This window comes from Zalophus californianus, chromosome 14 (genome assembly GCF_009762305.2).
Source record: "Zalophus californianus isolate mZalCal1 chromosome 14, mZalCal1.pri.v2, whole genome shotgun sequence".
Classification (NCBI taxonomy): domain Eukaryota; kingdom Metazoa; phylum Chordata; class Mammalia; order Carnivora; family Otariidae; genus Zalophus; species Zalophus californianus.
The window spans coordinates 5,686,190-5,699,964 of record NC_045608.1 but is presented as its reverse complement, the minus strand read 5'-3'; the positions used below and the strand labels follow the sequence as shown (position 1 = coordinate 5,699,964).

General features: G+C 56.0%; 1 protein-coding gene across 1 annotated transcript in view; it reads right to left on the bottom strand.

The window, feature by feature from the left end:
• Nucleotides 1-13,775, bottom strand: part of NCOR2 (nuclear receptor corepressor 2) — a 212,644-nt gene that overhangs the window by 96,537 nt on the left and 102,332 nt on the right. The window contains 2 exon segments of the mRNA XM_035723877.1: nt 3,353-3,419; nt 13,183-13,235. Coding sequence (XP_035579770.1) covers nt 3,353-3,419; nt 13,183-13,235 — 120 coding nt within the window.

The following is a 13,775-nucleotide window of genomic DNA, read 5'->3' as shown; positions in this document are numbered from 1 at the left end:
CAGGTTGCAGAAGCAAGTCATGGATGCTGGGGCGGGTCTGGGAAAAGCCCCGATGCGGAAAACAGGGAAACTCGGAGGTGCGGGGGATGGAAGAGGGGTGAGCAAATCTTCAGCTGGCTCTAAAAGCGTGCAAATGACAAGGTGGGTGGGGACAAGCCAAGGAAAGCGGATAGGCACACTATGCCGAAAATAAGCCAGTGCCCACTGTGGTGGGCTGAAGGGTGACCCCCAGAATCTGTAGATTATTTGACTTTATTTGACAAAACACCTTGAGATGAGGTCGTCCTGGATTAGGGTGAGCTCTGAACCATGTAGTCAGGTGTCCACGTGAGAGAAGAGACAGGGAGATGGTCCTGTGGACACAGAGGCTGAGACCAGAGAGGGACACAGCCACGGCCCAGGGATGCCTGGGGCCCCCAGGGGCTGGGAGAGGCAGAAGAGATCCACCCTAGAGCCTGATGGCAGCACAGTTTTGCCCACACCTTGACTGTGAACTCCTGGCCTCTGGAGCCATCAGAGAATACATTTCTGTTGGCTTCAGCAGCCTGGCTTGTGGTCAGTCACAGCAGCCTCAAGAAACAGGGGCACCCACCCTCCACGCTGGGCATACCTCCTGGCTGCCCCATCCCACAAGGCCATCGCTGTCACACAAACCCCCCTTCACCAGGCACCGCCCTCAACCCCTCCCACAGCAATCATGTGCCTCAAAACCCACTGCAGCCCACCCCATTTCAAAGAGGAGGAAAAGTGAGGCTCCGGGCGAGACAGCGCTCCCCAGATCACACACAGCAGGCCATGGTGGGTGGGTCGAACCTGAACCCCTGTATTCACAGCACAGCCTTACCACCCCCACCCACACCCCCAAGTCTGGCCTCCCAGGGGGCTGAGCTCAGCTTCCCAGGGAAGGGCAGGGCGGGCTGGGAGGTTCATGTTGGTGCCCCTCTGGGGGCAAAGCCTTGGCTCTCTGGGCAAGGCAGCAGTGCAGGCATTGTGGACAGCTCACTTGTGGTCCCCGGAACCTCTAAGAAGTGGGGCTGCCCAGTCTGAGGGGAGCTGGCTCACAGTGGGGGCAGGGCATAAAGATCTGAGGTCTGGGGGGGCCATCTGGACCAAGACCCCTCCCAATCCTTGCTGAAAACAACGTATCGGGGGCTTTGGGTTCATTACAGAAGAACAACAACAAGACCATTCCAAATGCCCTCCTACTACAGCTTTGGGGTCTCTCTTAAGATGGGCTCAGCCTAGCCTCAGAGACACCCCAAATTTCTTATTAGTCTCCAGTTGCTCTATCTTTAAATAAGCCCACTTTCCGCTCCACCCCCTTAAGGGACCCCCAAGCGATTACATGGATCCTTCTAAAATGTACTTCAGAGTTTCTTCCTCCTGCCCAAAATGAACCCAATCCCCAGACAGGGCAACAGGGAACATGAATGTGGCCGAGGCTGAAGACCACAGGGAATGGCTGTTCGTGCTTCGGTGTGGTGATGACAGAACTTCCTATCCTCTCAGGACATGGGTGCAGAGGCTTTGGGGACAAGAGTCCAGGTGCCTGCACCTACTTCCTACCAGTTGGACGACAACAACATTCATACTTGCACATGCGCACACATGCAACAAAGACGTGTTCGCACTGACCGATTCTACACAGTGGGAATATAGGTGTTCACTGTATTCTGTCAAATTTCCTGTTTGAAGTTTCTCATAACAGACTTCACACTGTTTATTAAGAATACACTTAAAAGAACAAATTAAGAGTCCCACTGCGTTTACAATGAAGTCTGAATGCTCCACCCTGGTTGGAGTCAAGTGTGTCTAGGTGATCTGGCTCCCATGCCATTCACATCAACCGCAACCCCCAGCTCAGGCACAGTACTCCAGACTTGCCTGCTACATTCTACCCTGTCCCACCCAAGCTGGTTCCAACCGCAGGGCCTTTGCATTTGCTGTGCCCTCTGCCTGGTACTCCGGATTTCCACACAGCTAGTCCTTCTTGGTCATTCCCACCTTTGTACCGAGGTTACCACCCAGGACATGCAGGGTGTCCCCTCCACACAGCACTTCTCACTGTGTCTCCTCTGCTCAGCCAGTGTAGCAGGCTCACAGCAGATCCGGCGGTATATTTAACTCAATGAATAAGATGGGACGCCCACTTTCAAGAGCCCCATCCACTCCACCTCTGGTCACCACCCAGTCAATCTAGGGGTCTGAGGAACCTAAGAAAGGAAAGGTGAGAAGCCCACCACTTCTCACCCCCATGAACCTCTGGGGTCCGAATGCCACCTGCCAGCTTCCCAGCTGCCCAGCATCTGTGCCAGAAGTGTCTCCTCTCTTCCGGGACCCAGCTGAGGCCTGGGGCCAGAGCAGGGTGGGTTCAGAGGGACCATGCCCTCAAATGATCCAATCAGAGCTTTGGTGAGATGGTCTGAGAAAGGACAGCTCAGCGCTCTCTCTGGCTCTAGAAGACTCAGATCTGCAGCAGGAACTCAGGTCCCACAGAGAAACCTGTCTGGCAACGTGCTAACATGCAGAGTCAGAAAAAAACTGCATAGAAATGAAGGGAAAACGGGATCAAACCACTCCTGAACTCCACCAAAGGACCTTTTCAGCCACAAATTCCTGTACTGTTTAAGCTCATCAGAGAAAGATCTTCCCTCACAGTGCAAAGAGTACTAACGAGTGACTTCCCCTCCCTGGCTGGGCCCTAACCGCCCGCCCCCCCGCCCCCCACCGCCCGGCGAATCAGTGATGTAAAAGCCACCCCGAACCACAGCTGCACGTGTTCCCTCACACTCTCCGCCTTGGGCCCGCTTCCCAGATGAGAAGCCAGAGCGTGTGGCCTGGCGCAGGGGTCGCACCCGTGACTCGTGATGCAGCCGCTGCCCACTGCAGCAAGCGAGGGGGCCTCGCTGCCTCTGGGTGCGGGAGAACCTCGTCTCTAAGGGAGCTCCCCGCAGTCCTGCCGCCAGCACACGGCCCACCCCCAAGCCCCGCACCTCTTCCAACAGACCTCTCTCTTCCTGCCTGCAAAGCCCACGGGTCCTCCGACAAGCAACCCATCTTCTGGGCCAACGTACTGCTTTCTTCTTTTCCAGGCTGGCAAAGGAGCGGCAGAATTCCAGGCCCCGGACCTCCGTGGGCAGCTGAGCCCCAAGCCCCAGCCTCCCCAAAGCACCTGCCATCCCTTCCTGTTTCCCCCGCCGTCCCTGGCCTTTCTCCACAGCCTGGACGCACACCAGAGACAGCTGCAGGCCGGGAGGTCCCGTGGGCACGGCCTGAGGTGGCCCGGACTGCCTGGACTCTCCAGGAAGCCTGGCCCAGGGGAGCAAGCGGGGAGATTCCAGTGATGGCTTACCCATTGTTTCCGAGCGTGGTTCCTCCTCTTGAAGTACAAGATTAACTTCTTCCGCATCGCCTGGTTTCTAGGCGGGAAGAAAACAGCACATGGGGCAGGTCAGTACTACAGGGTTTCAGACAGTCTGTCCTTCACTGAGCTGTTTCCTGAGAGCAAGCCCTAAGTTTGCCCCTTTATTGGATCTCGGGGAGCTGAGAGACGCCCACAGCCCCCCAGAGGGAGCCGTGAACTGCCAATGTGTGTTCTTCCTCTCCCCCAAAGAGGCACCCCAACCCACATTTAGACTGAGCATGGTGTGCAACAGAGGGGTTCCTGGGGGGATAAGGGTGTCGGTGCTTCCTGCCCTCCCCTTGAGCTGCATCCCCTGCCACACACTCAGGATCCCTTCTGGAAAACTAGCCACAGCGAAACATACACAAGCTTTTAGACCAGAAACGTGGGCCAGAGAGACCAAGACCCTGAGAGCTATGGCCACCCAGAGACAGGTGCACCCCGGGCAGCTCCAACCGAGCAGCACACTCTGGCCTCCAGGTACCCTCGACCTGTGGCAGGCGGAGGTCACCTAAGTAGGGCAGCACAGGTAGGCAGTGGCCAGCAAGGCGACCCCTCAGGAGGCCTCCTTTCCCTCAGACCCTCCCCACGGCCTCCCCACACAAGTGAGTGCTACCGCCAACACCTGGGTGGACCTGGGGGGTGGTCAGGCAGGCCCTGGGAGCCTGGGGAGACCCCAAACTTGCTCACCCCAATCCAGGCATGCAGCGGCACCAGCTTCTCTGGGGAGGGGTGCCCCGGCTTCCTCATATTCCCAGTAGTGTCCAAACCCCACAAAAAGCTTACAAACCGTACCCCATCCAGCCTCCAGGAGGTTCCAGGAGCCACCCAGGACCCCAACCTCAGGAAAAGGACCAACGTGGTGGGAGTCCCCAGGCCCTAATGGACAGGCAAAGTTCCCCCAACACACGCCTCATGGGGGCTAAAGGGGCTGGAAACAATCCGACATGGGCACCCCATGGAGAGTCACTCTCGGCCTCCAGGCCCCTGCAGACAGACACCACCACCTCAGAGGGCCCTACGGCCAGGGCCCGCTGTCCTCAAGGTCTGCCACCACGCCTCTGTCCCCGGCCGAACAAGCGTCCCCCGACCTCCAGTGATCTCCAGCAGGAAGGTGGCATCCTCACTACCTGCTCTCAAGTCCAAGGACTCTAACAAGCCTGCACAGCCCCTCTTAATTAGGAGGGAAAGGCCACAGTGCAAGTGTGGGCAGCATCCCCTCTCTGGAAACCCCCATGGACCCCAGCAGGGTTCAGAGCCCTGTCCACTCTCTGCCTCCCAACAGGGAAACACCACGCCACTTCCAGGAGGATCTGGGGGGGGCGGGGGCGCGGCGGGAAATCCCTGCTTCCCAGGGTCATTCTGGCCTCGCATTAGCCGGGGCCTCCCCACTGACATCGACCTCCCTGCCGGTCCCCAACAGGGTGAGCACTGGGGTCCTCGGTCACACAGGCTGAGATGAGAACACTTAGTTCCATGATGAGGTGTTTCAGCAACTTCAGAGGGCCTCCCAGCCTCAACATCCTCATCTGAAAAATGCACACAATAACATCATGTTTTCACGTCCTCGGTCACTCAACGGATGTTTACTGAGCACCTACTATGTGCAGGCACTCTTCTAGGCACTGGGGACACGGCCTTGAGCATGGCAGAGTCCCCAGCCCTCACGGAGGTGATGCTTAGAGGGGTCACACAGACAGTAAACAAGATAATCCCAGATAATCCTGGATTCAGAAATTTAAATGGTGGTGGGGTAGTAACCAGGGGGGGGAGGGTGTAGCTATTTTAGATGCAGCGGTGCAGAAAAGTCCCTCAGAGAGGGCCCCAGGCAAGATCCGGATCAGCAGTGGAAAGAAGCGGAGGGAAAAGAACTCCAGGCAGAGGACTGCAAGTACAAAGGCCCCAAGGTAGGAACAAACTCCCGAGTCCTTGAAGGACAGACAGAAAGCCCATGTGGCTGGAGAGCACTGGGGAGAGGGGGAGCGGGCAGGAGGGAGGAGAGGAGAGAGGCTGGCAGGGCCAGCTGTACGAGGCCTTGGTTTGGGCCGAGGGAAGGGTCTGGGCTTTGAAAAAGAAGCACAGAGCTGAGAAGGCTGAGAAGCAAGGACAGCCCTGGGCAGTGAGCCCGGGAGCTCCGAGGTCTTGGTTCCTCACATGATTCTCCAACAACAAGAAAGCCATTTCCCTCTGGAGGGGTGGCTGACTCCAGAGCTGGGGCGGGAATACACAAGGACAGCCCAGAGCATCTTCAAGGAAACAAGGGCTAAAAAGAAGAAAAAAAAAAATTAAAAGACCAAAGGGACACAAGTCCCAGCCTGAGCTTCGGCCTGCCGAAGCCGGGAGGATCTGAGCACCGATTCTGACCACAGGAACACCAGCACCAGACTGTAACCCAAAGAACAAAATAAATATCCACGAGTCCACACAGATATAAATAAATGACTGAATAAATAAATAAGGAAGAAGGAGCAAACGTTCCTAACAGAATTCTGATTAATAAGCATACGAGCGAGGCAAGAGACGGAAAAGCACCGCTAGCACTTCTCAGCCTGAACCGCTGCAGAAGATCCATGCGGGAACAGCACAAGACTTGGCCACACTTTGAGGGAAAACAGGACATCTGCATAGCATCGAGGTCTCTTCCCCCAAATAGTCACCCGTCATTTGTGACCTGTGTCCACCCATTCTGTGGTATTGCCTCGGCAGGAGGTGCAGGCTGGATCCTTGACTTGCCCTGAAAGCACCAAACACAGGAGGGCGAGACAGACGCGCACCTGACAGGCCCCGAGGGGAAGGGCAGCTCCTCACCTCTGTGGGGTTCTTCCCTCAAATCCACGCCTGGCCCCTTCATGAGAAAGCACCAGGCAAACCCATATCAAGGGACATTCTACCAAATCCCTCACCACAACTCCTCAAAAGGGTCAGGAGAATCAAGGGAAGATGGAGAAACTGTCACCTGGAGCCCAAGGAGACACAAGGACAAAGTGCAAAATGAGGACCTGCAATCAGATCCCGGACCAGAAAACAGACACGAGTGGAAAAGCCGGGAAAAAAAGTCTCTGGGTTGGCACCCGAGCACTGTCCCACTGTCACTTTCTCAGTCCTGACGAGAGTAGCCTCACTTCCGTAAGATGTTCATATTGGGGGACGCCGGGTGGAGGGTATATAGGAAATTCTCTCTACTGTCTTTGCCACTCTTCTGTAAATCCAGCTTTAAAAAAAAAAAAAAGATTTTATTTATTTGGAGAGAAAGAGAGAGCACATGAGCAGAGGGAGAGGCAGAAGGAGAGAGAGAATCTCAAGCAGACTCCTCACTGAGCGTGGAGGCTGACACAGGGCTCGATCTCGTGACCCTGAGACCATGACCTGAGTGGAAATCAAGAGTCAGACGCTTAACTGACTGAGCCACCCAAGGACCCCTAAATCTAGCTATCTTTAAACAAATTTAAAAAACCAAAACAGGGTCATCATCTATGCTGAAACCATAGTGAGAACAAATAGTTTACTTTTGAGCTTGCAGGGGGCGTGGTGTATGTTACGCATTGAAATGTGTCTCCCCCCTCGATGCTGGGAGTCCCAACCCCCCATACCTCAGAACACAGCCCGATTTCGAAACCAGGTCTTTACAGAGGTCATCGAGTCAGTATGCAGTCATGAGGGTGGCGTCCTTATAAAAAGGTGAAGTGCGGACTTGGAGGTGGACACACAGAGAGGCAGGAGGACACGAGAAGACAGAGACAGGAGACGGGGGAGTGTCTATAAGCCAAGGGATGCCCAGGAAGCCAGCAAACAGCAGAAGCTGGAAAAGGCATGGAAGGCTCCTCCCCCGGAGAGACCAGGGCCCCAGAACCCCTTCATTCCCGACTGCTGGCCTCCAGAGCTGCGAGAGGCTCAGCCGCTGTGGTTTGCCGCCACTCGGTTTGGGGTAACCTGACCCGGTGGCCCGAGGCAGCGGACGTAGCCGAGGCCAGTGTTTTCCCGCGCGCCCTGGGACAGCCACGGCGTGGGGGCAGAGGTGACTCCTGCAGCCACCTCTTCCCACCGCAGCTCCTGCAGGGCAGGAGTTCTGCCCGGCAGATCTGACTTTCCTTCCAAAGCAAGCACCGTGCCTGGCACCCAGAGGCAGCCACGGACTGCCAAAGAGGACAAATGTCGAGTCGGCAGGTTGCAAATGGGCACAGTCCACTCGGCGGGGCCAGCCCGTGAGAGCGTCGTGTTTGGACTGCCGTGCTTTCTAAAAAATCTCAAGTCCCTGCCAGTGTCGAAAACCAGAAGTGTTGCATAAAAAGCTGAACTTAAAGCCTCTTTTAAAAGATCAGGCAGTCTGGCACAGCCCCTCATGGCCACAGCCTGGGGGCTGAGGCTGGACCACCCCTTTAAAGGACGGTAAGCACACCGTTCGCCATAGGCTCCACCACTCCCTACTACCTCCCACCAGCCCTCCCCACTCTACCTTTCATTCTCGGCCCCGCAGGCATGCATCTGGTCACAATCCCCTAGACATCTGGCTTAGGGTGTCCACTTGTTCCACATTCTTCTGGCAAACATTTTTGGAGTGTTTATTTTGTCCCAAGGAATGTTTTGGTATTGGAGATGCAAATAGCTTACGGCAGACAAATCTTTTCTGCTGTGATTTTTTTTTCTGGCAAAAATAGGGAACACAGTCTCTAATAAGAGCCCTCTAGAAGGGCTGACAAGCCAGCAACATGATGGGTTTGCCAGTAGAGGCATTTATAGGGGTACAAAGGACATCTATCATCCCCTGGAGAAGTCAGAGTCTATAAAAGCACAACCTGTGAGGAAACAGAGGCCTCATCATCTGGTGCCGGACCCGGGAGGGGACACGAAAATGAGGAGGGAGCAATAAGGGGTTGGAAACTCTGTGGAGGTCCGAGGAGAGTCTGGCCAGGCTCTGGGACCTACAGGGTTCTAAAGCTGAAAAACTTGGGGCAATCAGGGGAGGCTTCCTGGAAGAAGACAGGTTTAAGCTGAGGCTTAGGAGAAGCAGAGCAATAGGGCGGGCAGAGGGAAATGAGAGCACTGAGTTCTAGGGGAGTGAGGGTGATGGTGGATTTAGAGGGGGTGAGGAGGGGCGCTCAGGGAGAGCCAGACCCCCAATTGCTGGGGAAGATTAAGATGGAGGGAGCCTGCCTGAGCGGGGCTCTGAACACCTTGAGAAGAGCCTGTCTGACAGGGTAGCTGATGGTCTGAAACCTGCTTACTGGCAAGCAAAATGACTTGCCCAAGGCCACCAGGCTAGCAAGGGGCAGAGCCCCGACTGGAGACCCAGGACAGGTAACAGGGTGGGTGTGCAGATCCGGTTGGCCTAGGAGTTTGGCTGGATGACCCTAGCAAAGTTACTTAACGTCTCTGAACCTCCAGAGCAAGACCACAAAAACCTGTCATAGCAACCTGGGGGTCCCAGGTGCCCTTTCCACCTGCACAGCTCCAGGGCTGACGGCTCCAGTCAGCCAACCCCCAAGTGAGGCAGTAGGAGGGAAGAAATCGGACATCAAGACAAGACAAGCGGGGAACGGCGAGAACCCCAGGAACCAGCAGGCTTCCAGGCCCTGGGAAGATAAGAGGAACAAGGCCAGTGCCTGGGTTGTAACCCCAGAGGAGGGCGTACAGGGAATGGCTTGGCCACGGCAGAGCACACAGGAGCAGGAACCGTCCCTGGGCACCAACCCCAGAGCCATTCAGGGAATGGCAGGGGGTGCTTCTCGAAGGCGCTGAATTCCCTGGAGAGCTCTCCTGGCAGGTCCCTCCACGGAGTGCCCACTTAGTCCCACTGGGGTGGCCCTGGCCCCTTCCCTTGCTTCTCAGAGCCTGGGACCTGGCGCTGAGATCCCGCGGCAAGCGCCCTGCAGAGCCCGGGCAGCCGCCCCCACACCTCCCCAGGACGCAGGTGGTGGAGGGAGAGCAGCAGAGGTGGGTACAGGTGACTCCGACACGTCTGAAATCGCCGGCGCAGCAGGAAGTCAAGCGTGAAATTAACTTTAACTGTGCAGCCCCAGCGTGCGCACACGGGGAAATTAAAGTGACAGGGCAAGGTCCTTGGGGAGGGGATAACCTCCCACCTGGCCCAATTGACAGCAGCAGGAGGGAGGGGGACAGAATGGGCTGCAGGGATGGGGGGCACCCTGGTGGGAGGGTGCCCTGCCCCCACCCAGCCCGATCTCTCACTGTCCTTCTCAAGCTGTCACCAGATCACAGAACATCAGGTCCCATCCACTCCTGTGTCCCCAGGGCCCAGAACAGAGCCTAGCACACAGTGAGCGCTCAGTAAATGTTTGTTGGATAAACAAAGGACAGGAATACACAGATAAAACAGTAAGAAAAAGAAAAATCACAGAAGGCTTCCCACATGCCGGACACTGAGCTCGGCACGGCAAGGACAGTAACTCGCGGAATCCTCGGCAACCCTCACAGATGGAAACCAAGGCACTGAGCGTTAAGTGGCGAGCCACAGGGCCAGATGCTGATGGCCCTCAAGGGGCCCCTCATCACCAGCATCACTCGCATTTCACGGCCCCCACAGCTGCCCACGCCCCCGACCTTTGCAGCCAAGGGACTCCCCTGCCCCTGCCCCTCCGCACCACAGCCCTGGCCGCTCCCACAGCACCCGGGCCTGCCACCGCTTGCCTGGATGACTATGGCTCCCTCCACCAGGGTCTCCTGACCCCCAGTCCTTTCTCTCTGCAGCCGCCAGAGTGAGCTTTGAAAGCAAAAACTCAACACATCACTTCTCGACATAAACCTCATCACTGGCCTCCCTTCACACATAAATAACATGACCCCAACTCCTCATCAGCCCTGGGTGATCTGCCTGGCACCTTCTCTCCCTCACCTACCCCGCGGGCCATGCTGGCCTTCTCTGGGATCTCACCAGGTCAGTCCGGCCCCAGGGCTTTTGCACTGCCTACTCCCCTTGCCAGGGAGGCCCACACGCCAGCTGCCGCTCGGCCCCCAAGGGTCCCCCCTGCTGTCAGGTCCGGCCCAGATCCCCTGGCTAAAGCCACCGTCCTTTTCTTTCCCAAAGTACCTACCACCTACCATCTGCATAGCATTCTTTTTTTTTTTTTTTTTTTTTGAGAGACAGAGAGAGAGAGAGAGAGTGCAAGCTGAGAGGGGGAGAGAAAGAGAGAGAATCTTAAGCAAGCTCCACGCCCAGCACGGGGCCTGACTTGGGGCTCGATCTCATGACCCTGAGATCACAACTTGAGCTGAAATCAAGAGTCGGACGCTTAAGCGACTGAGCCACCCAGGCGCCCCTGCATCGCGTTCTTTAAAGTGAATGCACTAATTTACGGATGATCTCACTGAAATTAAAAACACAGAGGTCATTAGGATTTTCATGGAAAACTAGGAACAAAATCAAAATTCTAAGGATAGATCAGTTCAAATAATCTGCTTACAGATACATTTTTCTAACAAAATTCACCACTTACGTAAGATATCTTAAAATTATTCATCTCTACGTTTTAAACTTAAACGTGTCCATCTGTGATTTGGTTTTGGAACACATTTCACCAGGCAGTCACCTACTTAGCCAGAATGTACTCTAGGAGACCAGAGCCATTCTCTGATGAAGACGGGGGTGCACTGGTTTCAGTGAGTTTATGGCTTTATTCAACGTAAACAGAAACATAGCAGCGTCTTAACTGCTGATATTATTCGTATGGATACCTTTTTCCTTTCTTGTTTGGATTTTACGGCTGTTTTTATAAAAGAAAATCACCCACATTATTCAGCTTCAAGTATTACTCATTTTTTAGTGAACAACTCGTGCGAGATTTCAGTACAATGACATTACTACAGAAATTGTCATACCAAAAGGGAAAACACGACTAGGTATATCAAAGCACAGAGAGCTTAAGATAGCTGTGTGAGCACAGCGCTTCTCATCATCTTGTTTATTTAACGCACTTCCTGTCTCCACTGCTAGACAGAGCTTGATGAAAGCACGGGCCTTTGGTTTGCTCACAGCTGAATCCGCAGGTCCTAGAAGAGGCGCTGGCACATATTAGGTGTTCAGTATACGTGTGCTGAGCAAACGAATGAAGGAATGAATGAGCGCTTCCGGCAGCCCAGCTCAGATGAAAACACCCTACCACCAAGCCCCAAACCAGCTGCTGCGGCCCTAAGAAGCCCCCCTTGCCCTCACCCACCCCTATCTGGGGCTTGCTCCCTCACTTCTAGCCGTGGCCCCGGGGAAGGCAGGTCCCAGAAAGCTCAGAAGGGACTGAGGCGGCCTGACTGGAACATTAACCAGGTTGAGTCAAGGAGGATTTGGTGCTTGGGCAGTGGACACACCCCCAAGGCCACACACGGGCACAGGCCACAGCAGACACGGAATCCTAGCACTATCCCAGGGCACCCCTCCCCCAACACACAGGCCACTCTGCAGCCCCTGCCAGCCGTGGGCAGGGAGTGACTCGCCAGCAGTGCAGGTAAGGCATCCTCAGCAGGTGCTCCTGAGCCTAAATGGGCCAAGGACCTCACCGGCAACAAGAGCTTTTCTAGGTTGCTCTGTCAGTCACTGGGAGCTGCAAGGGGGTGGCCGTTTTGGTCACCAGAGCTGGGCCAGTCATGCAAGTCCAGAAACTACAAAAGAAAAGACTTCGCCTGTCAACTAGACCAACACCAGTAGGTATTTAAAAGCTACTGGGAAGTCTGCATGCCTCCAGGGATGGAGAGCTCACCTCTGCATGTACACCCTGTGAATCCACCCCAGGGAAGCTTGGACAATCAGACCAGGCTGGACTGCCCACTAGACAAGCTAAGTATTGCTCTCTGAGGTCACACAAAAATGCCTGCACCCTCTCCCAATGATGTACCTTGAACAGTTCAAACACATCCCAAAGGGTCTGCCTATAACCTAACACCACCCAGTGCCCACAGCCACATGTTCCTCTCGGGGCAAGGTCTGTAGCTCCCTTTACCTTTTGTATTCCTGGATAACAACATGAGGTACTATCCCCTCCTCAGCCAAGAAGACTATGCTCCCATTAATGCATCCTTTCCCCCTCCCCCAAAGCCAACGCTCTTCAGGCAGCCACATCTCTAGCGCTTCTCTCCCAGCTCGAAGGCATGGAGCCACCAGCCTCCAGCGCAATCCTCTTGCCCCATTATGCCAGCTCAGCCCACACCAACTACACGTGGCACTGAATTGGTATTTCTTCACTCCTAGCCACCATCTGGGAAAAGACCCCATCATTGGGATATACCGTACCAGCCATTCCCAAAGCCTCCTGGCCTGGATTAGTGCTCACAGCTGCTCCACACTGGGCTATGCCACAGAGGGACCCCCCTGAGTGGAGTGTGGGACCCTCCCAAGTACGCTTACATCAGAGCCCAAACCCCAGGCCCCACCTGTCCCAGGGGCGCCCCCCATCACCTTGAGCTCGCTTTCCACCCAAACAGCTTCTGCCTGCTCCAGTGGGATGAGGCTTCGCAGCCCTCCACCTCAGTGCCTCCAGCGCTGGGCATGCGTGTCCTCGCCCGCCCCCCCCCCCCCAGCTGAGGGTCTGTGTCCCAGGGCTTCATGGGACTGCTCCTCCGCTCCTCCGTGCCCCAGGCCTACTCTGACCCCAACCTCAGCCTTACCTGACCCAGAATTCTTGCCCCAACTCCCCCTCCTTCCCCTTCCTCTGGCACCTGGCCCTGCCTGGGAGCCCTTTTGGGAACTGAGAACCCACATCCCAGCCCCGATCTCTGAGGCCGGACAGCCTGTCCCGCCAGGCCACACGTCTGCACAGCTGCCCACAAGTACTCACATTTTGATGTTCTCATGATACTGCCTGGTGTCGGAGGGCTGGTTGTACAATGGCTGCAGAGGAAGAGAGAGGAAAGCACTTCAGAGCCAGGCCTGGAGGCCGCTCTGCAGTCCCGGGCAACCTCAGCCCCAGCGCCCCAGCGCCCCAGCGCCCCAGGCCCTGGCTCCAGGGAGTGGTGCGCTAGGCTGGGAAGCGGCCGCCGGCAGGCATGAAACAGAACACGGGGACCCAGGCTGCAGCCCCAGCCAGGAACGGGCTGTAACCCTCTGGGCACAGCTGTAGGTGCCCTGACCACCACCCCCCCACACTAAGCGACCACGGCTCCTGTGCAGGGCACCAGGCAGGGCAGGCCTGAGCGTCCACGGTGTCTGAGTGCAGCAGTGGTCTCAACATGGAGAGATGCTCAACTTCTCGACGTCCAAACCACTGTGAGACGCCACGCAGCCCTCACTGCCTGGCAGAAGGAAAGGGCCCAAAGCTGCCACGAGTCTGTGAGGGTGACGGGGGGATGGGAAGGCTCACGACAGCAGGGGACCCATAGCTGGGTGCACATGCGAGCAGCGACAAAACACCTGTCAAGGAACGAAGTCATG